The 27,991-nt window shown below is 50.0% G+C and overlaps 10 protein-coding genes across 10 annotated transcripts; 9 read left to right on the top strand and 1 right to left on the bottom strand.

Moving 5' to 3' along the window:
- Positions 1–4,342: 4,342 nt before the first annotated feature.
- On the top strand, positions 4,343–4,996 carry HO173_009645 (uncharacterized protein; the record flags this gene model as incomplete). The annotated part of the gene is made up of 4 exons (XM_037311535.1): positions 4,343–4,420; positions 4,521–4,752; positions 4,806–4,907; positions 4,965–4,996. 4 exons carry the CDS (start codon positions 4,343–4,345, stop codon positions 4,994–4,996), a joined length of 444 nt encoding a protein of 147 aa, XP_037161691.1.
- Positions 4,997–5,605: 609 nt separating this feature from the next.
- On the top strand, positions 5,606–7,051 carry HO173_009644 (uncharacterized protein; the record flags this gene model as incomplete). Its single annotated transcript, XM_037311534.1, has 5 exons — positions 5,606–5,647; positions 5,760–5,820; positions 5,868–6,256; positions 6,310–6,362; positions 6,499–7,051. 5 exons carry the CDS (start codon positions 5,606–5,608, stop codon positions 7,049–7,051), a joined length of 1,098 nt encoding a protein of 365 aa, XP_037161690.1.
- Positions 7,052–8,852: 1,801 nt separating this feature from the next.
- HO173_009643 (uncharacterized protein) lies at positions 8,853–9,644 on the top strand (the record flags this gene model as incomplete). The annotated part of the gene is made up of 4 exons (XM_037311533.1): positions 8,853–8,883; positions 9,044–9,123; positions 9,179–9,416; positions 9,466–9,644. The coding sequence occupies 4 exons, from the start codon at positions 8,853–8,855 to the stop codon at positions 9,642–9,644; spliced, it is 528 nt and encodes a 175-aa protein (XP_037161689.1).
- Positions 9,645–9,872: 228 nt separating this feature from the next.
- HO173_009642 (uncharacterized protein) lies at positions 9,873–11,196 on the top strand (the record flags this gene model as incomplete). Its single annotated transcript, XM_037311532.1, has 2 exons — positions 9,873–9,972; positions 11,078–11,196. The coding sequence occupies 2 exons, from the start codon at positions 9,873–9,875 to the stop codon at positions 11,194–11,196; spliced, it is 219 nt and encodes a 72-aa protein (XP_037161688.1).
- A 28-nt stretch (positions 11,197–11,224) lies between these two features.
- On the top strand, positions 11,225–13,405 carry HO173_009641 (uncharacterized protein; the record flags this gene model as incomplete). The annotated part of the gene is made up of 2 exons (XM_037311531.1): positions 11,225–11,279; positions 11,652–13,405. The coding sequence occupies 2 exons, from the start codon at positions 11,225–11,227 to the stop codon at positions 13,403–13,405; spliced, it is 1,809 nt and encodes a 602-aa protein (XP_037161687.1).
- Positions 13,406–16,883: 3,478 nt separating this feature from the next.
- On the top strand, positions 16,884–18,854 carry HO173_009640 (uncharacterized protein; the record flags this gene model as incomplete). Its single annotated transcript, XM_037311530.1, has 3 exons — positions 16,884–17,018; positions 17,137–17,278; positions 17,335–18,854. 3 exons carry the CDS (start codon positions 16,884–16,886, stop codon positions 18,852–18,854), a joined length of 1,797 nt encoding a protein of 598 aa, XP_037161686.1.
- A 635-nt stretch (positions 18,855–19,489) lies between these two features.
- On the top strand, positions 19,490–20,247 carry HO173_009639 (uncharacterized protein; the record flags this gene model as incomplete). The annotated part of the gene is made up of 5 exons (XM_037311529.1): positions 19,490–19,492; positions 19,558–19,568; positions 19,681–19,935; positions 19,998–20,049; positions 20,110–20,247. The coding sequence occupies 5 exons, from the start codon at positions 19,490–19,492 to the stop codon at positions 20,245–20,247; spliced, it is 459 nt and encodes a 152-aa protein (XP_037161685.1).
- A 332-nt stretch (positions 20,248–20,579) lies between these two features.
- HO173_009638 (uncharacterized protein) lies at positions 20,580–21,314 on the bottom strand (the record flags this gene model as incomplete). Its single annotated transcript, XM_037311528.1, has 1 exon — positions 20,580–21,314. The coding sequence occupies one exon, from the start codon at positions 21,312–21,314 to the stop codon at positions 20,580–20,582; it is 735 nt and encodes a 244-aa protein (XP_037161684.1).
- Positions 21,315–21,496: 182 nt separating this feature from the next.
- Positions 21,497–26,370, top strand: HO173_009637 (uncharacterized protein; the record flags this gene model as incomplete). The annotated part of the gene is made up of 2 exons (XM_037311527.1): positions 21,497–23,704; positions 25,912–26,370. The coding sequence occupies 2 exons, from the start codon at positions 21,497–21,499 to the stop codon at positions 26,368–26,370; spliced, it is 2,667 nt and encodes an 888-aa protein (XP_037161683.1).
- Positions 26,371–26,483: 113 nt separating this feature from the next.
- HO173_009636 (uncharacterized protein) lies at positions 26,484–26,939 on the top strand (the record flags this gene model as incomplete). Its single annotated transcript, XM_037311526.1, has 1 exon — positions 26,484–26,939. One exon carries the CDS (start codon positions 26,484–26,486, stop codon positions 26,937–26,939), a length of 456 nt encoding a protein of 151 aa, XP_037161682.1.
- Positions 26,940–27,991: the final 1,052 nt, after the last annotated feature.

Raw genomic sequence — 27,991 nt, 5'->3', positions numbered from 1 at the left:
CAAGGAATACTTGGTTCCCCCTATTTTTAGGGAGAATATGGCACATTCTATCTGTTTCCTTGACTGCCCGTCTGAGAGCATTCAAACAAAAGCAAGACGTTTCAAAGAATGTGGACCAAAATTTCTACAATGGCCATCAGATAACGAGATACCGAACTTGTCAATTTCTTAAAGCATGTGATATACGCAGTGTTTTTCACTGGCTGCTTACCTGACTATGCATAGTCTCTGATAAAGAAACTATGACTGTTGACGATGTAGAGAGAACGGGATGCTATGTAAGTTAGGATTTACCATTACCAGCATGCAGAAATGGCTCGAGCCCCCCCCCCCAACAAACACACAGCAGCCCATGGTATCTACCAGTTCTAGATGGCGGCTTCTAGAAGCCTTGCCCATGTGGATGGTCCTGTAAGCACCCTTCTCCAGCCCAAAGTGACAGGATTCCAGGCCCATGCACGATAGAAAGGCCACAAGCAGTCTGTCCGTTCATCATCTCCAGATAGAATTTCATTTAGGGTCTCTACCTGCAGTGTATGCAAGTGCTACTGTGGATGGCTCTCTCTGAACCCAAAGTGCCGAAATATGAAGCTTAACTGTGATTCTGAGACCGTCTGAAGTCTGCCTAGCACCTATCTTTAATTCTATTCCTAAAGGTTGAGTATTCACCGGGGACATATTCGTCTTGATCCTTCACGCAAGTCCCAATGAAGCTGGCACCGGGAAATGAATGCCCTTAGCGCGGGCTTTGGCCGGTACTTAAGCCTGCATCTCCCACCAGAACTAACCTTCTCCCTACACAACCACACCCACTCTGGGACATCGTCCTTCATCAATAATCATCAAGGGAGGGTCCTTCCATTACAGGATATACCTCTACAAGCCCCTTCGTCTTGTGCCACATCTCCTTGACGGTGCATGTCCGCTTTTTCACTTCGATTACTTGGGTCTCATCCATGCCAACACAGTGGCTCTTATAGATACATACTCATCCATCATCACCTCTAAGTTCTATATTGATTTTCACCCTTCACCTGGCTGTGTACACTGGTAGTTACCCGCTTTCGAACACAAAATTCTACCACCTTGAGTGCCCTTCATTCGGGTCAGAAACGCGAAAAGCAGTCAAGACTTTCGGTCATTTCTTAAAACGCTATCCGAACCTTATCTGTGTCAACCGTTGAGTGTCCTACCACCTTACACGGACAATGTTTGGGCGTATTGCCTTATCCATTTTCCGGATTTCCTGATCCTGCTCGAATCCAAAGGGTTTTACTCACCCAGAGCATCCTTGCCTCTGTACACCAGACAGCATCTTGACCTACGGACATTAACGATGCTGCGGCAGAAGCCCAAGATCTGACACAGGCATTCAGAAAAATCCGCCAACAACGGCTCAGCACATACACCAGAGTTGGTAGAGTTCTCCACCTCTCTGTCTCCAACCTTGATCAAGAAGTCTGGCCACTTGCGTCTTCTGTATGCCACACGCAAAGCAGTTTTATCATCAAGTAAGGCACTCTTCTGGCCTGTTTTCATCCTATTGCTGACTCGATTTGAGGTTCTAGCCTCAGTACCGGGTCAAAAATACCACTCGCCATCTCTCGTCTCAACCATAGACAGATGTTCATAGCTAAAGGATTCCTTGATGCTTCCGGCCACTATGGTCCAGAGTCTAGCATGTCAAAATCGGTCCTCCAGTTCTCAACCGACCAGCGATGCCCTCGTTGCTGCTGATGACCTCGTTTCCCAACAGAATTGGCAACCTCAGCCCCGACACGAACAGTGCCGAGAGGGCTAACAACCAAAACAAGTTCAACCCGTCCATCTTACATCATCAACAACCGCAACCTTCAAGAGCAAAAGCATGCCAAAACTGGTCCTGTGGGTTCTCAACTGACCAGGGGTGACCTTGCTGCTGCTGATGACCTCGTTTCCCAAGGGAACATTGGCGAGCCCTGCCTCGACAAGAATATGTCAAATCAATCTCGTGAAAACACTCCTCCATCCTACATCATCAACATCCCCCAACCCTCAAAAAAAAAAAAAAAGCAACACATGGCCACTTGACAACTACGTTTCCTCCATACAAGTTGATAAGCGTACTCGTCGCTCTGTCATAGGCTGCGCAAGAAGCTCCGCATTTGGAGGCCAACAGACTCCCTAGACTGATGACTAGATACACAACTATACCTTTCCAAAACGGAGATCTCAACCGAGCTCGCATGGGTTGGCGTCGTCATGCTGCACACAATCCTAAAGTTTCAGTCGTGATCGCTTCCTCTTGCCATCGTCGTCAGGTGGCCAACAATATTCCCAGGGTAGTGATCGGATACAAAAACGTTTCTTTCAGGATGTTTCCTATGTTATCGGGCCTCGTCACTACAGCCAGCTACACGAGAGGACTTGATTGACCTCGCTCCCCCATATTTAGACACTGTTCTTGTCAAATTTCAAAGGTTGTGACTCGAGATTTACGAATGCGCACTCATCAGCCCAACTCTTTCAGGCAGGGATCGAAATCAGCGATATTTTCCTAGAAAAGCTGGCGGTCAGATACACAAAAGACTTTTTTCCAAATGCACTCTTGGGATCAGCAACCAACCTCAACAGCACCTAAGGTCCCTTCTGTTTTGCAGAGACTCAAGACCTTCAGTATAAGACCAATCCTACCTCATGTACAACAATCCCCCAGCAACCAGCACAGTCGGTACCACAGTCTAAAGCACTACGGCACTGGAAAAATCAACAGACGAACCATGGACCATAGTCCGGTCTGGTATTACAATGTTGGCAGCAATACTCGCGCGGCGACTACCAAAACCTGAAGTATCTCTACACGCTTGTGAACAATGCGAGAGAATAAGCCGCTAGCACTAGGGCAGCGTGTGCCTTTCATTTTGAATATCCGACAAAATGGAAGAGAAGATACCAACTTGGGCCTCTGCGCTCCAGCTCGACGATACAGCAAGCTACGCGAAAGACAATACTAGCTCCACATGCTGAAGCCAACACTCCTTAACGCCATCGTCTCCTCATCGCTCCGCTGTAGTTGAGAGTATAGATCCACGAACTCGGCGCTCATCAGCTCAGCAACGATTTCCTGACAAAAAGAGTACCTTTCACGGGCCAGAAACTCATGCGCGCATCTAGAGAGCCAAAATTTCGCTTTCGGCATGCTGGGATACCAAGACCATACAGAGATTCCAGATTCCGACGGAATAAATAGCATTGCGCTTTACACGCATCTTGTCTCGATACACTCCTGCATAGTGCGCACTTTGCACGAGCTAACGCCACTTCCATCGTCGGTCTAAAAACTACACCTTTAACGCTCTCACCTGTCTTTGGCTATCCCATCGGGAGTGGATGAACTCACGTTGTGCTGGTGAACGAGCAGCGAGAAACGCAGCACGTACAGTCAACCTATATACCACGTCTGCACCCCTCCCACCTCAGACAACGTAGCCCCCGTTGTCCTTACTCGAGGTCAATCCACCCTCGCAGGCAACATGAGCATCGGTAATCTACCCGCTATTGGCTCACACAGCATCAAGAATAGCCGCAGCTAACATAGACTCAAGCAGTGCCTCCTCAGCTAGCAGGCTCGCCTCCTAGACAGGACTCCCCTCAGCATGCCACCCTCTTCCACCGCCAGACGACATCGATTTACTCTTATATAACGATCATCGAGCAACGGAGGCTGTATTAGACATGGAAGAGCACTTATGGGATGCTGGTACTTGAGAAGAGGTAGAAGGTGCAAGAGTGGTCATAAGAGATTGGACAGGGTAAAAGTCCAACTCGCACGATGAACAAAACAAACGGATGCATGTTTTCGGGTTCTGGAATGGCAGCAAGGAAGATGTTGGCAAGAAGGATTTGGCTATAGTGCTACCTATTCTTACTGGGCGCTAGGCTCGGTGTGTTGGACAGCTGTAGACAGCAGGCACCATGAGGACGAAGTCTTCAGGACAGGCATGATACCTGCTCGTAGACTTTTTATATGCCATGAGACAGGGGTTGAAAAGGCCGGCCGGAAGTAGATAGTCCCGTCCCGTTAGTGGGTACATAAAAATACTTCACAGCGAACTCTCACTTCAAACTTTCACCCTTCCTTTCTTCCTCGGAAACCCTCACCGATCATCAACAACAACAAGCAACATCGTGCACTAGATACTCATACACTGATTCCTCATCTGCTACTTCATTCAATATCATCATCCTACCGTACAGTGTCAGTACCATCGTCCCTCAGATTGTCATGATCACTGACTTCGAGCACTGCTGATCCACCTTCTGAGACCCAGACACTTACCAGCAACAAACATCCAATCCACTCATGTCTCAATTCAGCGAAAAGGAGCTTCAGCTCATGGCCGCCATGGTCAAGAACTTCGAAGGCAGCATCACCGCCTTCGTAAGTACTCATCCCCTCACCTCATGTTGCAATCTCATCGTCATGGCTCTCGAGCTCATCCTCACACTCATTCTCCTTCTCTGACCGCGATACTATACAGGTTAACTGGGACCAAGCAGCTCTTGACTCGGGCTATCAGGACTCTAGGAACGCGAAGGTCATGTGGGGCCGTCTGGCCAAGAAGCTCGCCACTGCTCCCGCCGCTCCTGCCGCTGACGGAGACGACGACAATGCCGGCGAGGGTTCTACTGCTCTTACTGCAACTCCCACTAAGGCTAGCAAGAAACGCAAGGCTGCTGGCACTCCTCAAGCTGACAGCACCCCTGCCAAAGGTAAAATCTCCTCACGAGCTTGAGATACGTGCCACAGCTGACCTGCTGTATAGCCCGTCGTTCTACTAAGAAGGCCAAGAGCTCTGGAGGCCTGGTCGACCAGCTCAACGCTAAGAATGAGGCTGCTGCTGCTAACGTCAATCCCGAGGGCCGTTGTAAGTACCTCCCTCCTCCCTTGCAGCTATCATTAGCCCATACTGATGGTTGTTCAGCAAGCGAAGCCGAAACCTTGATTGAGCAGTAAGGCAAAGAGGAGGCTGCCTGACGTCTTCAACGCACACAGAGGTCTCCATAGCATGGCTCGGATAGCTTAGGATCGACTTCTTTGAAAGATGCCTGCTTGCCTTAGTGGTGGTGGTCCTTGGAGTATGGTTGTCGTCGTTGTGCGATGCGTGGATGGACTACAGTGTATATTCTCTTGTGAAGACGAGACATAGCTTGCTGTAGTCTCCAGAATCGAAGCCTTGCTACCCTGGCTATCTATGAGCCTCTGTGACGATCTTTACAGCAGCTACTACCAATGAGAGTAGACATCCTATCACTGTGTTTCTCTTGCAAACAGCGAACCGAGACTACCGGCTTAGGCGTTCTCCAGTGCCATTCCATGTAAGAGGAGCAACTAGTCCACTTATCTGTAAAGTACCCGAGTAAAAACCTATCCCATCCTCTTGTCAGAACGCAGAATTAGCATTGCGTGGCGTGAAAAGAGCGCCTACCGCAATAAACAAGGCTGCCAAGGCTAAATCCTCCAAAATTTTGAACTTGCTGTAGCCGAGCAAACAACACCCTGCACGCAACCATTAGCTCTTCGTTTTCCTGAAAGCCTCGCATAGCTGCACCCGTTTCTTTTGCTATGGCTTCAAAGCATGGCAGGTTTGTGATCTCTCACCGCGACGTACGTATCCGATCCTTTCTTCTCCTCTTGTTCTTCACAATCTTGCCCCGCAGACCACAACGGGCTCTTTCACCCACGTCTGCTGCACGGCCTGTACTGACAGCATTACCAGCCTAGCAAATTCAAGTACTCACTCGCGCACAAATACTTGGACGCGCCCGGCGATATTGAAAGTAAGTCTCAGTATCCTAAAGACATCTTCATCTTCTGACCTCTCAAGATTGCTGCCGCTGTACCTGCTGCGTTGAATATCAACCAAAGTATCGAGTCAAACGTTCGCCTTACCAAGACCAGTATCCATTTGGCCTACCAGACGAAGATCCAGAGGACCAAGAACCAGAGCCAGATTCAGATTCAGATCCAGATCCAGATCCAGATCCGGACCAAGACCAATTCAAAGGCCAAGACCCACACCAAGACCGGGACAAAGACCCAAACCAAGATCCGGACCAAAACACAGACGAACATAGAGACGTCCCTACCACAAAAGACATACCGCTTTCCTCAGTTGTCGTCCGCTTTATCCGCTTTATCGAGATGGCTCCCGCCAGCAACGAGGAGCAGTTCAAATTCCTAATAAGCTGTATCCGCTACAGCAACAATGGGAAGGTAAGCTCCTACCTACACTCCTCACTTACTTCTGCGACGCTGACTGCCATCAGGTCGATTTCACCGAGGTCGCTAAGGAGTGCAACATCGTCAGTAAAGGCGCCGCGTAAGTCTCTTCACAGGCACAGCTCTTTTCTCTTGCTCGGTTCAAGCTCCTCTCCACATTTTCAAGAGGAATCTCAGACTCCTTTACCCAAGCTCTCATTCTACCACACGCAACCTTCAGCTGACCATGTCCCTAGGGCTAAGCGTTACGAACGCATGATGAAGGCCAACGGCATCCATCAGAGCCAGAGCGGTGGCACCACCGCCTCCGGCATCCGCGACACTCCCATTCCCTCTCCTCGTCGCAAAACCTCTCCTTCCGCCGGCAGCTGCAGCAAGAAGCGCAAACTAGACCAGTATGCTGAGACCAACTCCAACTTCAACACCGACGACGACGAAGGCCTTGGCAATGTCAAAGCCGAATCCAGCATCACGGTCAAAGCTGAATCTATCAAAGCCGAGCCTATCAAGGAGGAGCCCATGGGTCAAGAAGGTACTCCGGAATCTACAGCCCCCACTGGCGCCTTTCAGTATCCTTCTAGTGGTGGTACGGGCTTTGATGGTGCCCATGATAGTGCTATGTTCGACGACTTTCTCGCTTTCGGTGGGTCTAGCAGTCATGACCATGGATCTCAGGCTGCGTTCCATGGTGGATTCGCTGACCAAAGATTTGCTTCGATGAGCATGACTCCAGCCACTGGGAACGGCGACGGACAGGGGTTGCACGAGAGCATCGTCATCACGGACTGAGAGTGGTACCCACAGCAGGCCGGCTATGCGGACGCCATGCTTCCATCCTCACAACGTTCCTTTGCTAGAGCGTCCTACGATATTCCTTCGTCTTTGTGCTGCCAAGCAGCTGAAGATCGGTCTTTTTAATGGTGGTAAACGTGTGGCCGCTAGGGCAAATGCCAAGGCATGTAGCAGACAAACGCAATGAAGATCATGAGATCCCATCTCACCGTCCAATTCCTTTACTATAAGAGCAATAAGAGACAATGCAAATGCACACACAGGCAGAGCGAAGTCTCTGTCTCACAGGACCGCCTTTGTATCCATCTTATGCGCAGACCCTTTCCCAATCTACAAGCAGCTTCCTAAGTAATTGAATTCTCTTCTCTTTTGCAAAAGAAAACCCAGCCCCAGATCCCAAGGGTGAATTGGGTAGTCTGGATCAATGTATGCCAGAAGACGAACGCAAGCCAAGCGGCAAATACAGCTTCAAGGGATGAATAAGAGCCAAAGGGTGAATGCAAACCCAGTTGGTGAAGGAAAGTCAGTTCCGACAGATGAAATAGAGCCAGACAGTGCATGTAAGCCCAATCGGCGAAAGCGAACCAGACAATGAATGAAAACCCAGCTAGCGGTCAGACATTGAATGCAAGCCAGACGGTGAATACAAATGCCAACATGACTGTGGATACAAGGCCACCCAGGAGGCTGCACAGGCTCTATCTATCATGATTGGCGGAGAGCTTGCCTCTGTTAGCTGCGTCTTCTCGACGACTTATGTAGGTAAAGCATAATAGAAAGACATACTAACAGCTAACAGGTCTGCCTTCATGGCTTTCCCCCAGAAGACTCCGCCTTCTCATTGGCAGGAAATGGCCTCTGCTTCCAGTACAAAACGGCTACTCAGCTTACTCGCATCGACTGGTGTAGTCTTCTTTCCTGGAAATTCAACCATTCCGATCGCGTCGCCAAGCTCCCCAGCCTTCCATGCAGTGGCTGGCCACGGCCTCTAAGCCTCGTCCTATTCAAGAGCGGCTGTGCTTATAAAGCCGAATGCGAAGCTCCTTGTCCTGCATACAGATGGCTTTGAACATTCAGGTAGTTTAGGGATGGGAGGAAGCAGGAGCATCATTCATATTTTCTGAAATTTCTCGTTTATTAGCTGCCGGCGGTAAACGCGTCTATGTCCTACACAAAAGTCTACAGTGCTGTCCCTTTTCTCCTACAGGATTGGGCCGGATTGGGAATTCTTCTGTACATTGCTGTGAAAACGGTGGACTGATATGCGTGCAAGTGAAGTAAATAGGTGCCAGTGAAGGGAAGTCAGCCTTAGAGTTTAGCTAGCCAATAGGCGCATTCACCTCTCACTACTGAGCCTTGTTCATTCACTGAAGCTCAGATTTCCATGATGAACATTTGCTCTCATCCAAAAAGTTTGCTTTTGACACCCACAGAAATCACCAAATCCTTGCTTGCAGTCCACCGATATCGCGTAAGTCTGTTTGACCTCGAGCCAGCCAGTTACTAACACCTGCTCTCATCTTGTTCCCTCAAGCATCAACACATGCCTCCCAGCTTCCTCTCCTCACATCGAGATTTCACTTCCCCTCCTCCGCTTGGCCCTCTCACACTTCACCCCTCCCTTAACGGTAGCTTTTCGAACAATCCTATCGAGCAGTTCCACTTTCGAACTATTCAGCGAATCGTCAAAGAAAATCCTGAGTTCACAGAGACTTACCAACCTCTAGTATCCAGCTTCGAGCCCGATCCCGCTCTCAAGAACAACATCACAAAAACACCAACTCATCTACCCAGCACAATGTCTGGAAAGCAGACGATGACCTGGAACGGTGAGTGAGCTTCTCTACCTCTCACTGCCTCCGAACAAGTACATGGAGCTTCAGCGTCCAGCCTCCTCAGCACCTGGCCATACCCGCACCCTATATCACTGAACCTGCCTCAGCCTCTCAACTTTTCGTTCACTATGACGCTAACCACCCACTCTCACAGGCGAGGCCGACGCCAAACTCCTCCTTGCCATTCTCAAGGTCTCCGATGTGAAGCCCGACTTTGAAGCCGTCGCCCAACAGGCAAGTACCCAATCAAATTCACCATCTCAAGATCTCGGGCCTAACATCTCTCCAGTTGACTACCGATGAAGTCACCTGCACTCCCCGCGCTGTCCAGGAGCACTTGAAGAAGCTGCGCAAGATCGCTCAGGCCGACGTTGATCCCACCACTCCCGGCAAAGCCACAACTACCACTCCCGTCAAAGCTTCGCGCAAGGCAGCTGCTACTCCTGCTGGAGTAAAGAAGACCCGCAAGCCTGCTGCTGGAGCCAAAGGGAAGAAGGGTAAAGCTGCTGGCAACGTCGATGATGCTGGTATAGATCCCATCGCTTCTCCACTTGTTTTTGGTTAACTCTTCAACAGAGAACGTGCCTGTCAAGATGGAAACCGATAGCGATGATGAATACGAGACACCCACCTCCAAGAAGCGCAAGTACGAGGATGCTGTCAACGGTTCCAGTGATGTCGGCGAGGGGTCTGTTGTTGGATCTGAGCTTGCGGACCTGGCTCAGGCGGGGCTCGACGCGGAGATCACCGCCTGAATACCATCGATACACGTCAGGCCGAGAGGAATGGGTTGCTGCTTGACATGTTCGATGGGCCTAAGGCCATGCTGTGTGTTTTGTTACGTTCGCTGCTTGAGATAAGGGGAGATGGATAGCTCAGATGCCGCTGCTGATAGCTGAATGGAAAATTCTCCATTTTTGCATCTCCCTCTACCTACAAACAGCAAACTCTTCCCTCCAGGTCTACCTTCCCCCCACTTCCCAATGACATTTGACAGCGCCCTCCAACCCCCCACATCTGTATTCCGATACAGACAGATCCAAGTAAGAAAATACATTCTCTCCTCAATTTTCGTAGGCGGATGTATGTCACTATGTTGCGGGCCCCTATTCACATTAGACACCCTCTTCACACTAAGCCGTCAACTCGAAAGCTTACTCTTCATCCTGCACCCGTTTACAGAGGCCCATTCACCCTTGCCCCAGCTCGATCCCCGTCACTGCCGATCACTTCCCAGCTGTCACCTCGATGCCAAGGCCCGTCTTTGTGAATCTAGCGGGCCGTGAACCGTAAATCGTAGAAGTCGGTGAGAATTCGACCAATGAATTCGAGGGCTAAGACCCACGGATGAAGTACTCCTGCCCAACAAGAAGACGAGAACCACTTCACCTGACACTGGGATACTTTTGAGGAAGTGATCGAAGGCCTCGAGGAGTATTTAATCCCCTCCATCTTCGGACCTACACCTCCCTCATCACGACACATACCTTCAGCAAGACCATTGCTTTGGAACATCTTCCAAGTCTTGCTACATCATTGCATCATATCCACCAACTGCTCCAGCTATCACAGCAATCGAAATACTCACCAGGTACGTGTATGACAGAACATTCGATCCCAGATGCTGCAGAGCAGGTGCCCTTGACCCCAACATCACTGGTATAGGAGAAGACGTCCAGTGCCGGCGCTCATTCTTCACTGGTGTTGGAGAAGATGTCCAGCTTTGGCATTGATGACCCAAGTCCACTGGTATTGGAGTAGACATCCAGCGTCGGCATCGGGAGCCCAAACCTCACCAGAAACGGAGAAGACCTCTGGTGCTGGAGCTGGCGTCTTCAAAGGGCGCTAGTTGCTGGGCAGAAGCTGTTGTTGTCAAGCTTCCGCTGGTTACTACCCCTTCCACAAACTTCCTACCCTACCACAACATATCCACCCGAACACATTTGCATTGCTACACCGTTAGCGTCGCTTCCACACCTTCAACGAAGCTCTTGCATCGTTCCCACTATCGTCGCATCCTGCACAACACAGACCCATCCTCCATCATGCAACTGCCGAGCCGTGAGCAGCTTGGTAGCATCCGCTACCACCAACAGCGCCTTCACGGCACTGGTGTCTCGCCCCAAGCTGTTTGCACCCTCGATAGTCATTAACGGCCGACCCCTACTGACTTCTGCTGCATCCTCAGGCAACTTCCGACACTCTTCCAGCTACCCCGAAGAAGGTTCCGCCTACCCCCAACAATACCCCAGCATCAACTCCTGCTACCTCAGCCACCAACTCCCCAGCAACTATCGTCAGCGATAGCACCAAGAAGACCAAGAAGACCAGAAAGATGGCTAGGCAACATGCTGCACGACCTGAGAAGCGTCACCTGGTGCGCTGGAATGGTACGTGATCTTTCTTTTTGTTTTGCTGATTTGCGCTTGCCCGCCAAGGGTTCCTTGGCATCCTCAACCGAACACTTGCACCAACACATTTGAATTCAAGGGGTTGTGCCTAGTGAGCTCATCCCTCAATCCATGAGGTACTTGTTCGAAATGCACTTCTTCTTCGGTGTCCTCCAGTAACTCCCACTGGGACCTTTGGGCGGCCACAAAACTTTTGATGTGTCTCCATCTCAACACCCTCTCAAAGCAGAGCGCATCATTGCTGCGAAGACTTTGCTAGTCCAACATTGTGCAACTCTCCCGCTTTGCTCCGTCTCTCTCATTTCATCATCATTTCTCGTTCTGCATGACGCCTTGCTGACACCATCGCAGATGAGATGGACAAGAAGCTGCTCTTGGCCATGCAGTACCAATGCAACCTTGCAGGCCTCGCCGTACCATGGACCGGGATTGGCAGCATTATGGGAGAAGGGATCACCGGAGGTGCTGTGATACAACACTTGGCCAAGCTTCGCATCCGCATGGTCACCCAAGGCCTCTCTGTCCCACCTCCATTGAGACGTGGAGGCGGTAGTTCCCGAATTTCGACCTCTGCCTCAAGTGGCTCGAAGGCGAAGGCTACTCCGACCAAGAACGGCAACGCGCAACCCATTCCAAACTCAACCAAGTCTACTCCCGCGAAGCCAAAGATGGCGGGAAAGAAAGCTGCTCCCGGCTCCGATGAATCCGAGGAGGAAGAGGGTTCTTGGAACATCGAAGACTCGGACGAGGAATACGGAAAGCCTCGTGCTAAGCGTGCCAAGTCTGATACCAAGGGTCCGATGCGACGTAAGATGAAAACGGAGGATAGTGACGAAGAGGAGGATACTCCTCCCAGAGCTCCCAAGCGCAAGCATCAGAGCTCCAAGTCCTCTTCTCGCGACCTTTCTGCGTACGGAACAACTGACATCAATGGCAAACCCATTGACGACTACAGCGATGTCGAAGATGATACCAAGGATGACATTGTCGCCGCTGGCGCCCCTTGGCTGGCTCTCGAGGATGACTACGTCAGCCATCCCGAGACTGGAAAGAAGACTCCCTACAAGAAGAATAGCTTGGTAGTATCTCTGCCAACGACTCCTTACAAGACAAGCGCGGTAGGAGCCATCAAGAAGGAGGATACAGGCGACATGAGCGATGACGAGATCGATGAGGGGAGCGATGACGAAGTGGTAGGCGGTAGAGTCGAGAATTATGCCGACGGTTCTCGTGTCTTCAGCAACCAGGACATGGATCACGAATTCTCCAATTCTCCTTACAACCAAAGCTTCGAGGATCTTGCTGCAGCTCAAATGGAACCAGCATCCGGCACAACAAATCACATTGGCATGTACAATAACTTGTACCACGGTAGGCCACAGGTCATGCCATCCAACGGAGATTCGTACCAAGGTCGTCAGGCTTTTGTAGATGCCTACAACAACGACTACAACGATCCTTCAGTCTTCCAAGCATCCGCTGGTATGTTCGAGAATGATGGATTGGGTCAGACTCAGGGAATGGAGCAGTCCGAAGGGTTCGGGAGCAGCGATGGGGGGAACTTTGCCTTGGACCAGATCTCCACCAACTTCAACCCACAGAGCGCTGGCGGTTTCGGAGACATGAATAGTGGATTCATTGGAGCCTTCGACAACAACGGAGGTGTCGATACCGATTCGTTTGGAAATGGCGCAATGTCCAATGGCATCGTTCAGCCGGATGCTTTTGCTTACCAGACCGGCAATGGCTATGGTGCATCTTCCAACGCATCCTTCGGCAACAGAGTTGGCGGTCTTCATCTCTCCAATGGTCACAGCCACTCCCAGAATATTCCCTATGCCATTCAAACATCGTGGCCCAGCAATTATAGCTCAGCGGGAGCATCCAACGGTACATCGGTCAACCAGACTCCAGCCGGTACATCAGCTGGAGTGGATGTCGGCACGGGATACTTTAGCAATGGCCATTTTGATCTCGGATCCTTTGACGATACCAGCACTGACTTCTCCGCAAACGATGGCGCCGCGGGACTCTTCAATGTGGGTCACTTCGATGGTAACTTCGTCGGTGATGGCATCTTCGGAAACGACCCTTATGGCAACTGAGCTCCGTCTCCATTTGCTAGAGCTGGCAATGGACGCAGTGGCTGGTGGATGCTGCTTCTTTTTAACCCTTCTTTTCCTAGCCAGTGAGATTGGCGGATCCTCGACTGAAAAGGAGGACATTGCACGAGCTAATAGGCGCATGACTCGAAAATGAACGAAGTTCGAATTTTTCCCCCCAGCACGACCTCATAGGTCAATCATGTTTCCCACTCTTGCAGATGACCGACGACATTGTTATCTTCGGCCTTCTGAGGTACTCGATGGCTCGTTCGACCTAGCTCGTTCGTGTCCGGAGGGTCCTTGTCCTGCTGAGAAGATAGATTAGCTAGATGAACCAAACCAAATGCATGCATGTTTCACAAACTTCTGCCACCCAATGTACTGCGCAATAGAAGCTTCAGAAAAATTTGATCAACAGAAGAAATCAGTTTCCTTCTTGGCTAACATGGCTAGGAGCGGACTTACCCATGCCAAGTGATGCCAGCCACATGCGACGATGGTGTCTGGAGGAGCAACATGCTATATATTTATTTATTTAGGTACGCTCGCTGTGAAATCTTCCTCAACCACGACTCCAGCTGACGTGTACCTGTACATATGAAAAAGTTCCACTTCGATGACAACAGAGCCAAGTCCAGCTCCATGTCTGGTCTTGAGATCTCAGCGCGCGGCGCCTGTGTTCAGACGGCGAGCCTGTCATACAGATCAGCAGTGCCTTCGTCGCGTTGTTGCACAGACGTGAAATGATGCGTCGACGCAAAAGGTATGGATCGGGGCCGAGGTCATCATGTAGGACCTGCATATCGATGACAGCACTCTTTTCCGGAGAGACCCTTGCTGACTTGGTGCTCGTAGAAGACTTGGACCTCATGAGTAGAACCCGCTGAGATCAGGTACGGATCGCTGTTGATCGTCGAGCAAAGAATGTGGATTTGTAGGGGATGCTGATCGTGAGCGCGACTGTCGAATGAGGCATGAGTCTTGGTTGCTCGAGCGTGTTTCTTTGTTTCGCGGGTGATGTTCTCCTTTTGACGTGTTTTCCTAAACCGCATCAGAGTTGATACGATTCCATTTCACGTCGCCCTCCTCGCTTTGGCAGAGGACCCAGGTTCAAGGCCTGCTGTACCCATGTTCCGAGGGATGGAAACTCATGATGTGGATGATGACGGTCGATGTCGAGAAGAAGGCCACAAGAATAGATGTGCGTGAAAAGGTGGGAAGGATCTCGGCATGTAGTTCCCACGACGACGGAACAAGACGAAGCCAGCTATATACGTGGTATGTTCTTCCAGACCCTTGTAAGTGCTATATAATATTTTTCTGCTTTTCTTGTGGGTTTGATGTCGTTGCAAATAGAAGAACGACAAGTATCAAAGGTAATTCTGTTCCCGCAGCGGTGACCAAGCGATACGAGATCAGACATAGAATCACGAAGGCTAGTATAATCAATGTCGATACGTTGAGCGTGTTCAGAAGGTAACCGCAGGGTGTTCGAAAATGTCGAGGAAGATCGTGGGTATGTTGAGAGCCGTTCAATAGGATGTCCTTTAAAATGATTAAAGTCAATATGTTGAGCGTGCAAAGAAGGCAGTCCCCGGGTGTTCAAAATCGTTGAGGAAGACCGTGGGCGTGTTGAGTACCGTTCAACGGGATGTCCTTTGTCCAGCTCTGGCAGGCTCGACAAGCTCCTACACAGGGTCACAAATACTGACATAGTCATCATAAAAGAATCTGGCTCACATGAAAGCTTTATTCTGGAAACCGGAGTTGTTGAGGAAGATCGTCGGCAGCGTTTCAGAACCGTTCAGCTGGATGTCCTTTGTCCAACTCTAATAAGGCCTGGCGAGATCCTATACAGGACTATGAAGACAGACATGTTTATCATAAAAGGATATGGCTTGCACGAAGGCCTCATCCTGGATGTTGGAAGTTGTTGAGTAGGAATGTTGGGTGGTCTGTCGAGAAGGAGCTTAAGTAAGGGAAGATGTCAAGTCAGCCGGGAGGCGAGCTTCACAGAGAGCAGTCACTCGAAGACAACACATCACTGCGGGGGTCATGCGTCACGCGGCAGCAGAAGTCACTTTCTTTCTAGTTCCGGAGGGATTCCATCACTTCCGAATCGGCAGCTTCACGCTGTTGCCCCGAACGCCACCCTTACCTTCTCCTCCAAAGGTTCTGTCACACCCCCATCGGCAGTTCCATGTTTTCGGAACGGCCACCACCCTCTCCTTCTCCCCAACAGGTTAGAGGATTCATCGCTCTTCGATTGGCAGCCTCGTGCTCTGGCCTAGCTATCTATCTGCACCGTGTCTCCAGTCGCTCGGAGAGGTTCCCCAACTCTCGGATTGACAGCTCTAGGTTCCGGCACCGGGAACCATCGTTACTGCCTCCTCAGTGGCTTGGCGAGATACTATTAATACGCCGTTGATATCCTCAAATTCTTGTGCAAGCTAGCAGTAGGAATGATGAGTATTCGACAGGCATCTCCACTGCCATTTTAGTGGCTCAAAAAACCCTCTGTCACGGTTTGGTGGGGGATTCTATATTTTCATGCAATCTGGGGCTGGGGAAGGTCAAATCTTCAGAGCCGTCTGCACTCCCTCTCTAGTGACTTGGAAAGGTCTGTCACTTTGAAAATTGTGTCTTCACTTTCATATGCAAGCTGGGAGTGGGGGATAGTCAGAATCAGGTGATAGCTGTTTACTGCCGCTCTGGTGCTGATGGAAAATTCCGTTATTCTCTGATTGGCACGTTCACGTTGTCATGCAGGTAGGGAGTGGGGGGTTTGGGAAGGGTCTGCAAACATCTCCCGCATCTCAAGGGATGACGACCAATAACACAACCATCACAGTATTCCTTGTGGATTGCAGAATATCTTTGCGCATAGAAAAATGTCTTCTCTAAGAGATGCGAAAGGCAATGCAATTTATACTGATTGGCTTACTGTACACTTCTCCTTTGACAGCAACATCGGATCTCGCACTGGAATAGGGTCTCAATGCTCACACTATACCAAGCTCCATTGCCTTCATTGAGTGGGATTGTAGTGATGATTCTCTGCTTTCTGCACACTCACCTTCATTCTTCTCAGCCTTTCCCTTTTTGATCCTGACAGTCTGGATCCAGTCAGTGCGGCGAAGAAACTTAGAAGCACACATAAACAGTTCTGAAGGGCACTGACAATCACAGGAGCACAACCATCAGTAAGAAGCAGCAGTAGTATTGAGAGAAGGGAGTGAACAGACGTTAAGAGTAAACCGGACTCCGGAAAAACCCTATATCCAAACGACAGGGGTACTCGGCAACTTTTACGCTTTTAGGACTAGTCGAAGAATCATCCAGAAATATTTTTGATGCTCGCTGGTTCAATACTTAGTTTTGCATTTCCACTGCTCATTCTATAAGGTACCTTAGTCCTGTCTACAACAGATCCATCAGTCCTCTTTCTTTGCCCCGAGGATCAAGCTCTATCGAAAATATGCAGCGAGCTCTCAGCTCAAGAGGGCGAGCTTCGCTCCTGCCATCAGTCTCCCCATACTCCAGCACACTTTCAAGATCACGGCCGGCCGCTGCTACCGCCCTCAACTTTCAGCAGCAGAGATTCGCTCATAAGGTACGCGCGACTGTCTTGCTTGCTCCTCTAGCTCGCCTGCTATCGATCCTCAAATCGTCCCTTAGGATCGTTAGCAACGTCGATCAAGCTATTCAATCACTAACGCTGCGCTGTGTAGGACCTTAAATTCGGCGTCGACGGGAGGGCGGCCCTACTGAAGGGCGTTGAGACACTCTCCAAAGCTGTAGCAACCACACTAGGACCCAAAGGACGAAATGTCTTGATCGAATCGAGCTATGGCTCTCCGAAGATCACCAAAGGTGCCGCTCAAAAGACCATTAGAGAAAAGATGCCCATGCTAAAGATCAGCTTATAGATGGTGTGACCGTCGCTAAAGCGATCACTCTACAGGACAAGTTCGAAAACCTTGGTGCCCGTCTCTTACAAGATGTTGCCTCGAAAACAAACGAGGTAGCTGGTGATGGTACCACAACCGCCACTGTCCTCGCTCGCGCCATCTTCTCTGAGACCGTCAAGAACGTCGCTGCCGGATGCAATCCTATGGATTTGAGGAGAGGTACACAAGCCGCTGTCGAAGCAGTGGTGCAATATCTACAGAACAACAAGCGCGATATCACCACTGGCGAAGAGATTGCTCAGGTGGCCACCATCTCAGCAAACGGTGATACCCATGTGGGAAAGCTTATCTCAAATGCTATGGAGAAGGTTGGCAAGGAGGGCGTTATCACTGTCAAAGAGGGAAAGACGATCGAGGACGAGCTTGAGGTCACTGAGGGTATGAGATTCGACCGTGGCTTCACCTCCGCATACTTCATCACCGATACCAAGTCCCAAAAGGTTGAATTCGAGAAGCCCTTGATCCTTCTGTCAGAGAAGAAGATATCCGCAGTCCAGGACATAATACCCGCGCTCGAAGCCTCCACTCAGATGCGTCGCCCACTCGTCATCATTGCTGAGGACATCGATGGAGAAGCTTTGGCAGTCTGTATCCTCAACAAGCTACGTGGTCAGCTACAAGTTGCCGCTGTCAAGGCTCCTGGTTTTGGTGACAATCGCAAATCCATTCTGGGCGATCTCGGCATTCTCACCAACGCCACTGTGTTCACGGACGAGCTTGACATCAAATTGGAGAAAGCTACGCCGGATATGCTTGGATCAACTGGCTCGATCACGATTACGAAAGAGGACACCATCATACTCAACGGCGAGGGCAGCAAAGACGCAATAGCGCAGAGATGCGAGCAGATTCGCGGCGTCATGAATGATCCATCAACGTCAGACTACGAGAAGGAGAAGCTACAAGAGCGCCTGGCTAAGCTGTCCGGAGGCGTGGCTGTGATCAAGGTTGGAGGTGCTTCCGAAATTGAAGTTGGAGAGAAGAAGGACCGCGTTGTTGATGCTTTGAACGCGACCCGTGCAGCCGTAGAGGAAGGTATCCTACCAGGTGGAGGGACTGCACTCTTGAAAGCTGCCGCCAATGCGCTAGGCTCCGTCAAGCCCACCAACTTTGATCAACAGCTGGGTGTCAGTATCATCAAGAGCGCCATCACTCGCCCAGCACGGACAATTGTCGAGAACGCTGGTACTGAAGGTAGCGTTGTCGTTGGCAAGCTTATGGATGAATTCGGATCAGATTTTAACAAGGGCTTTGACAGCGCAAAGGGCGAATATGTTGACATGATCGCTTCCGGTATAGTTGATCCATTTAAGGTCGTCCGCACTGCTCTCGTTGATGCTAGTGGCGTCGCTTCGCTGCTTGGTACCACGGAGGTCGCCATCACTGAGGCGCCAGAAGAGAAGGGGCCGCCAGGTGGTGGTATGGGAGGCGGAGGCATGGGAGGAATGGGTGGCATGGGCGGTGGAGGCATGTTTTAAGCGGACATGCCGTCTCTGCTTCTCTTCGTCGATATCCACAGCCGGCGTACTGGACATGACTTTGATTCTCGGCAAGTGTCGTTATCGCACCCCCCTTGGGTCTCTCCACTCAGGTTACTTTCGCACCCTGCCTGATAGCATAGCAAAAGCGGTCGATTTCATGTAAGATACAAATGTACAAAGTGTCCATAGCTTGGATCATAATACAAAAACTCAAAACATTCAGTACCTCAGCGTTCATCAGTCACCACTAGATTTCTTTCAGCGTCGTTCAATCCTTGGAGTACACTCGAGGAAAGGGCGCTAGCAAAGGTTCGCCCCACCAGCCGCCAAGCGACAACAATGTTGCTCCCCACTACCGCAACGGCAAGGATTGTCTTAGGTACTCTACTTCCTTTCTACACAACAACCAGCTACCAAAGCACCGCCCACAATATTGTAAGCTGCTATTATTTGGTATGCCAATCAGCTTCTGTGCCTTCCATCTCATCCTTCCCCACCCCACCTGCACGCCCTTGTGCCAGGTGCCAGGCTGCCAAGTTGACTCAAGCTGACGCTGACGCCGTGCTGGATATACAGCTTTCTAACCATCCTATCTATCTTCACTCTCTTGGTCTTCTCGACCCTGCGAAATCATGGTAAGCTTGCCCTTCGCGTGCCTCCTCCGCCAGCGACACAAAAGGACGTGCTAACCGTTTCATAGAGTAAATCCGGGTACCCCTCCCCCATTCCCACCTGCCTTACTTCCCTTATGATGCAGAAAAACCGAAGAAACGCGGCTTTACCCTAGTTCAACTCGTTCCGCTAACACCACAGCGTCCACTAGAGTCTCCGTCTCGCCCGAGTGCATATCTAAGTTCAATGAGCTCAAGCTAGGCAAATCGGTCAAATACATCATCTACAAGCTGTCCGATGACTACAAGGAGATTGTCGTCGAGGACTCGAGCTCTGATCCTGACTGGGAGACGTTCCAGAGCAAGCTGATGAATGCAAAGGCGGGGCATAAGGGGAAGGAGGGCAAGGGACCCAGATATGCCGTTTATGACTTTCAGTATGAGTTGGAGGGGGGTGAGGGAACGAGGTATGCTGTGACTTCTTAATAGAAGGAACCTGGGCGGGAAGATGAGGCTGACAAAGGGATAGGAACAAGATTGTCTTCATTTCGTGGAGCCCAGATGAGGGAACATTGGTCTTCGTAAGATTGTCATTTACGCTGTGCTCATTGACATAAAGCTGAATTTTGGGAATCTTGCAGCCAAGAATGACCTACGCATCATCAAAGGAATCCCTCAAGAACGCGCTCAACGGTATCGCAGCCGAAGTACAAGCCAACCGGGATGACGAAATAGAGTACGCAACCATTCTGAAGGACATCAGCAAAGGAAAGCGCTAGAGCGGAGCTTGGGAACACTGCTGACGAAGGACGGCATGGGAAAGGTGGAAGGATTGTTGAAGATTTGGTGGGCAAACTAGTTTGAAGAGCCTGTGGTGCATAGATTCCATGCTCATGATCGATCATCTGTTTCACTACTTGTACGACTCGAAGCTTGACGTCTTTGACGTGCTCTGTGCCCATTGCCCAACGTTACTGAGCCAGTGCCTACCCGAGCTTCTGAAGTCAGATTCCGCTGCTCTCGAATGCCCAAAACTTGCTGTGGCTGTTCGCCGATATGTGTACGGAACCCGCGTTTCCATGCCTTAAAACACTGCTCTAGGGCACCGCTGCTACCTCTTCTCCCAACTCCCCCTAAACTTATCAAATACCTCCCCAGCCTTCCCCTCATCCCGTAGCCTCTGCACCAAGAACCCCTTAAGGTCTGTCCAGAACTCCTCCGCACTGAGCACCTCCTCTCCACTCGGTCCCTGCGCAATTGACGTCTCTCCCTCTGCATCTCTCATAGTCGAATCCTCCGTCTTCGCTACATCGGCTTCTTTGTATCCCATAACCATGACGCCTAGCTCTAGTTCTTGACCTGCTTGTAGAGGCTCGTCTCCGATAAGCTCCTTCAGCGTCTTCACATCCCCTGCTGGCTTCTTGTTGTACAGTATGCGTATCTTCTCCGTTCCTCCGAGCTTCAAATCCGAAGCCACCCTCTGCTTGAAATCAAGCACCGTCGTGCCCAAATCGGTGCTCGGCAGGCTTAGACTCAGCACCGGATTCCTCGAGCTCTTCAGCGTAACGTTGAGCACACTAGGCTTCTGCGCCGCCTCGTCTACCAGCCCCGATTGTGTTGCCCGCTTGAATGGCGTAGGCATCTTGGGCAGCGTGTACGGTCCATTCAGCTCGACGGTTTTGGGGTTTGCAGTGTAATCTGGTCCGAGTTTGAGAGGGCGGGAGTCGAGTGAGGAGAGAAATGTCTTGGCGAAGGATAGTTCGGTCATTGTGCCGTCGGGGAGGTAGTCGGGCGGGTGTGTTTTGCTAAATATGGAGAAGAGGGTTTCGTGGTGCTCGGATTGCATGTTAAGGTAAGAAAGCGCGGAGAGAGCTCCATACTTTAGTCCTTTGGTAGTGGAGAGGTGCCAAGGCGCTAAGATAACTGGCAGCCCTATCGCACGAACTTTTCTGGATTCTGAACGGGGACTACTTGACGGCGGTCGAATTTTACAAAAGTACAGTCTTATAAGAACCCACAGTCGCAATCATGGGAGTAGGTCGCCGCATGAAGAAGCAAGGTCCGCCGCCACCCTTGGACGAGTCTCGCATCTCCTCTCTGATGAAACGCAAAGCCGGCGACTTTGACGACTCTGCGAGAGGGAAGAAGAGAAAAGCCTCTGGAGAAATTAGAGTGCCAACACCTGCGAATCCAGCATACAATCACACCGCGAACTCGGGACTTAAGCTTGCTACCAAGGGAAAGTTCGCCAATGGCTTCGGCAAGGCGCAGAAGGGACAAAAAGGTGGAAAGGGAATGAGGATGGCTGATGCTGTCATGTCTGGTGCGCTGCAAGACGAAGACGAGAGCTCGGACGACGATGCGGCAGATTTTTTGAGAGGCAATGAGAAGGAAATTAGCACCGACGATGATGCGGCGGACCTTTTAGGAGGAGAGGAGGAAAAGGATGCAGGCTTGCTTGGTGGAGAGGAAGATGGCATGTCGGAAGATGGGAAGGGCCTGGGGGATGAGTTTTTAGGGTCTGAATCTTCGGTGTATGATTCGGACCCACAGCAAGAGAAAGCGAGATTTTCGGAGGATGAAGATGAGTCTGATGCCGAAGAGAAACTCACGGCTGCAAACATCGCGGGACTGTCGAGGCGACTAGATGAAAGGCAAGAGGAAGACGCAGCGGAGGCGCAGCTTGAGCTGGAAGAAGCAGCTTTGCAAACCAACCTAGATGGTGACCGACCAAATGTCTTGGACGATGAGGATGAAGATGCAGGCCCAGTATCGAGACTGGCGCCAGACCTGCAACTCCTTCGATCACGCATTACAGACACCGTCCGCGTCCTGGACGACTTCTCCAAACTTTCTGAACCGGGTCGATCCCGCGCCGAATACACAGCCCAACTCATTAAAGATGTCTGCCTCTACTACGGCTACTCTTCCTACCTTGCAGAAAAGCTCTTCAACCTCTTCACACCCCGAGAAGCATTCGCATTCTTCGAAGCTAATGAATCTGCCCGCCCAGTTGTCATACGCACAAATACCATCCGAACCCATCGCCGAGAGCTAGCGCAATCGCTCATCAACAAAGGCGTGACGCTTGAGCCTGTGGGGAAGTGGTCGAAAGTTGGGTTGCAGGTATTCGAAAGCCAAGTACCCTTGGGAGCTACGCCGGAGTATCTTGCTGGCCAGTACATCATCATGGCCGCGTCTTCGTTCCTCCCCGTTATGGCTCTCGCACCTCAAGAACATGAAAGGATTCTGGATATGACAGCGGCCCCTGGTGGAAAGACTACCTATATCGCCGCTCTGATGAAGAACACCGGCAGCATATTTGCAAATGACAGTAACAAAAACAGAACCAAGGCTTTGATAGGCAATATTCACCGTCTCGGTGTCAAAAATACCATTGTTTGCAACCATGACGCTAGAGAATTTCCAAGGGTGATCGGTGGCTTCGATCGCGTACTACTCGATGCTCCGTGTTCTGGTACGGGCGTTATCGCGAAAGATCCCAGCATCAAGACGAACAAAACGGAGAAAGACTTCATGCAACTGCCGCACCTACAGAAGCAGCTTTTACTCTGCGCTATTGACTCTGTCGATCACACGAGTAAGACTGGAGGCTACATCATCTACTCGACGTGTAGCGTATCCATTGAGGAGAACGAACAGGTTGTGCATTACGCTCTTAAGAAACGACCGAATGTCAAGCTTGTAGAGACAGGCTTGACATTTGGTGTAGATGGCTTTGTGAGCTACATGGGCAAGCAGTTCGATCCGAAGATGAAGATGACGAAACGGTTCTACCCACACGCTTACAATGTCGACGGCTTCTTCGTGAGCAAGTTCAAGAAGACGGGACCATCGCCAAATATGTCGACAAAGGAGGGAGTAGCGAATGGCGCTAAGAATAGCGATCCATTGGGTATGGTAGACAGGACGCCGATCGCAACTGATGACGAAGATGAGGAGCAAGCTTTTGGTAGTTTCGATGACTCGGAGGATGAGAAATACATGGAGAAGGCAAGGAGAAATCGCTTGAGGAGGAAAGGGATTGATCCCAAGGCCGTGAATGGGAAGAAGAAGGCCGATATCAACGCCAAGTCAGTCGAGAAGGAGGAGACGACTAACGGAACGACTGCTGTTAAGCACCCATCGAAAGTTGCTACTACTGGCTCCAAAGACATCAAGCATTCCAAAGCCAAGGCCTCCACGAATGCCAGTCCCCGGGTGAAAGCACCTACTGTTCGTGCTAGGTAGTACAGCAAGAAATGTTCACGCCTTTTACACCACTTCTAAAGTGCTTCAAGAACCTTCGCTGCTTATTAAATTTTTGAAATCTCCAGCACATTCATCTCCGTATCGACCATCTGACAGCGATTCTCGCACTACAGGCACAGCGCGTCATCATCCTCCTATCATTCTCAACAATTTGCCATAATCTACAAGTCACGTGTGACCAGGCATACTGGCCCTCAAACCCTTCACTCTCTCGATCGTCTTCGATCCTCCTTCATCCACATAGCTCCCCTTGAAGTATCGACAGCCGCGATCCCACCTTAAGTCCACAACAACCCTAGCGTTCGCCTCTCGACATCGAGCGCTCTTTCCTGAACGCAGCTACTCAATCCTCCGATCACGTTCGCAGGGCACAGCATTGTGTTCTTGATCTGGTCAACGTACGCGACTATCAACTTTCTGAGAGAACCGACAATCCCCAAGAGCTCAGGCTTTTAAATGCGTGCGTTGTCGTTGCAGTATTTATTCCACTTTTTTTTTTTTTTTTTTTTTTTTTTTTTTTTTTTTTTTTTGAGGGGGGGGGGGGGAGGGGGGAATAAATTTTTTTTTTTTTTTTTTTTTTTTTTTTTTTTTTTTTTTTTTTTTTTTTTTTTTTTTTTTTTGGGGGGGGGGGGGTGGGGGGGGGGGGGGTTTTTTTTTTTTTTTTTTTTTTTTTTTTTTTTTTTTTTTTTTTTTTTTTTTTTTATTTTTGTTTTTTTTTTGGTTTTTTTTGGGGGTTTTTGTGGGGGGGGGTGTTTTGTTTTTATTTTTTTTTTTTTTTTTTTTTTTTTTTTTTTTTTTTTTTTTTTTTTTTTTTTTTTTTTTTTTTTTTTCAAATAAAGGGGGTGGAGGAAATAAAAAGAAGGGGGGGGTTTTTTGGGGGGTTTTGGGGAATAAAAAGGGGGGGGGGGGGTGATTTTTTTTGGGGGGGGGCCCAAAACCCCCTCTCCCCCCCCGGGGGGTTTTGGGGGGGCTTTGGGGGGCCTCTGGGGGGGGGTGTCATGGTTTCAACCGGCATTCCTTCTCCAGACTTGCGCTAGGCTCCATTCGGGCTAGCTCCTTGGCGGCTTGGCACTCTGATGACTTCGGCACACATGTTACTTAGCAACCTTCATAGTTAATATTCCATTCATATGACACCACTAATATCATTATTCGATACACGGTTCATTCCCTGACATAATATTAACTATCCAACATAGCCGTGAGCTAAGCTATTGTTGCCTGCCTGCTCCTGCCTGCCTACCTACCCTGCCCTGCGGAGATCTCTCGAATATCGACTACTCAATCGCCTTGTTGTGGAGGAGATATCCGGACGATTCCCTACCTGCCTGCCTGCCTGCCTGCCCTGCCCTACGGAGATCTCTCGAATATCGACTACTCAATCGCCTTGTTGTGGAGGAGATATCCGGACGATTCCCTACCTGCCTGCCTGCCTGCCTGCCCTGCCCTGCGGAGATCTCTCGAATATCGACTACTCAATCGCCTTGTTGTGGAGGAGATATCCGGACGATTCCCTACCTGCCTGCCTGCCTGCCTGCCCTGCCTCTGCGGGGATCTCTCGAATATCGACTACTCAATCGCCTTGTTGTGGAGGAGATATCCGGACGATTCCCTGCCTGCCTACCTGCCTGCCTGCCTGCCTGCCCTGCCTCTGCGGGGATCTCTCGAATATCGACTACTCAATCGCCTTGTTGTGGAGGAGATATCCGGACGATTCCCTACCTGCCTGCCTGCCTGCCTGCCCTACCCTGCGGGGATCTCTCGAATATCGACTACTCAATCGCCTTGTTGTGGAGGAGATATCCGGACGATTCCCTACCTGCCTGCCTGCCTGCCTGCCCTACCCTGCGGAGATCTCTCGAATATCGACTACTCAATCGCCTTGTTGTGGAGGAGATATTCGGACGATTCCCTACCTGCCTGCCTACCCTGCCTCTGCGGGGAGATATTTCGACTATCTCTCGCTTGCCTTACCTGTTACCTGCCTGCATCAGTGGAGAATTCCCTGCCTACCTGCCTACCCTGCCTCTGCGGGGAATATTTCGACTATCTCTCGCTTGCCTTACCTGTTACCTGCCTGCATCAGTGGAGAGATCTCCACCTGATCCGTTATGGACTCGGATCAAGAAGAAACCCGTCCTGAATCGTCATTGACGATTCAGCATTACCAGGCCCAGATTCGTGGCCTTAACACTACTATTCAGAATCTCAACACAACCGTAACACGACTTCGAGAGTCACGGGACCTTCATCGTTCCAATGCAAAGACTCTCACTGCTACGAACACGGAATTGCAGGCCAAAATTCAGGCCTTGACTATCAAAGAAGAAACGGTTACTCTAGCAGAGCCTCTGGATTCCGATGTGGATGAACAACCAATCAAATTGGAAGTTACCAAGACGGGAACACCTGTCCCTACTGTCCTTGTTGTCGGGAACAATAAGAAATACCCTGATGTGCCCTACTTCTATGGTGAAAAGAGAAGTAGGACGAGTGGCGATTCCACCTGGACTCCAAGTTTCGGCAAAGTGCCGTATTATTTCCCAGTGAAAAAGACAAAATGGATTATATTCGGGACCACTGCAAGTCAATTGCATTCGATATGCTTAAGGCACGAGCAGATCCACTAAGCGAGGATCCCTACAACACCACGAAAGAGATGATTTCAGAGCTTTATAGCATGTTTGGTGATTACGATAAGCTGGCAAAGAATAACGCCCTACTTCATGACCCGGCGTTTACTATGAAAAAGAAGGAGGCATTTGACGAGTTCTATGCTCGATTTTCAGCTACTATTACGCCATTGGGCTATAGCGAAAGTCACAAGATCGCTGCACTACGAAGACTCATTACTCTTAAGCTCCGGTCACGAATCGCCGGTATCTCATCGTCTTCCTTCCGCTCAGTTGTTGAGCATTTGCGAAAGACTGACCAAGACCTCCGTCAATTGGAGGCTATGCACGTGGATGTGGAAGAGATTGATGAACAGGAGTTCAAATCAAGCCCACAGCGATCACCCTATTCGGAACAGCTGAAGGATCAGCTGAAGAAAGAAGGCCGATGTTTCAAATGCCTTAGCTATGGCCATCGGCCCAATCAGACTGAGGCATGCATGGCCTCAAAGGCATTGTCGTCTGAAGAGGCAAAGGCCATTGTGGCCAAGGAACAGGCTGTGGAGAAGGCTGTGGAGAAGCAATGACGGCATAGGCCTTGCCTGCAGCAGCAGCAATGGATTTCTCCTCCTTCCCCTGACCAGCAACAACCGTTCCGCCTAGCCGCATGCGTAAATCAGTTTCGATTCGGCTCTCAGCACCCCCACCATCTTCACACATACACCCCACACCCCACACCATTACTTCAAGCACCTTCCCGGGCTATTGCCCCACATTGATACCCCCTGTTGCCTGCGTCCGCAGGCCCTCCATGAGATTTGGCTCAATGCCACGGTCGGACACTGAGAGTGTCTGCGAGAAAAAGTTCAAAGTTGTTGTTTCAGGGGTAGCAAATATGCTTCAGGCCATAAAGGCCAGTGCACCATGGATCATGACGATCGTCTCGCTGTTGCCACCTCGCCGTCGCCATGATTTGGACCATAGGGACATGGCCATTTGAGGGGGGTAATGTCATGGTTTCAACCGGCATTCCTTCTCCAGACTTGCGCTAGGCTCCATTCGGGCTAGCTCCTTGGCGGCTTGGCACTCTGATGACTTCGGCACACATGTTACTTAGCAACCTTCATAGTTAATATTCCATTCATATGACACCACTAATATCATTATTCGTTTTTTTTTTTTTTTTTTTTTTTTTTTTTTTTTTTTTTTTTTTTTTTTTTTTTTTTTTTTTTTTAATCAAATATATTAGATTCAATAATATCGCAACTGTATACCCCGTATGCATGCAGTAATATCGCTACTATGTACTTCATATACATACACCCATATATATAGCAGTGATGTCGCTACTATGCAAAGCATTGATATTTAAGATATTTAAGATATTTGCTAAGAATGCCAAGGGTTTGAAAGCCCTAACCCTAATGTTCAGGACTTTCGGTGGCAACCTCCGTATGAAATAAGTCACTTATTTACCCCTGCAGCCCTATTTCAGCCCTATGATAAGTAGAAAAAACGACTTTTGAATAGCAACTCCGGACCTGCTATTCAACTCCATAAGCTACTTATTGCGTATTCTATTACACATTCTAGAGTAGCCTTCTATATATATAACACGCCATCTCTTGCCAAGCCTGAT

This window comes from Letharia columbiana (genome assembly GCF_014066305.1).
Source record: "Letharia columbiana isolate WasteWater2 chromosome Unknown Sc0000041_s0, whole genome shotgun sequence".
NCBI lineage: Eukaryota > Fungi > Ascomycota > Lecanoromycetes > Lecanorales > Parmeliaceae > Letharia > Letharia columbiana.
Note: the sequence above shows the minus strand (reverse complement) of the source record. Positions and strands in the feature narration are given on the sequence as shown.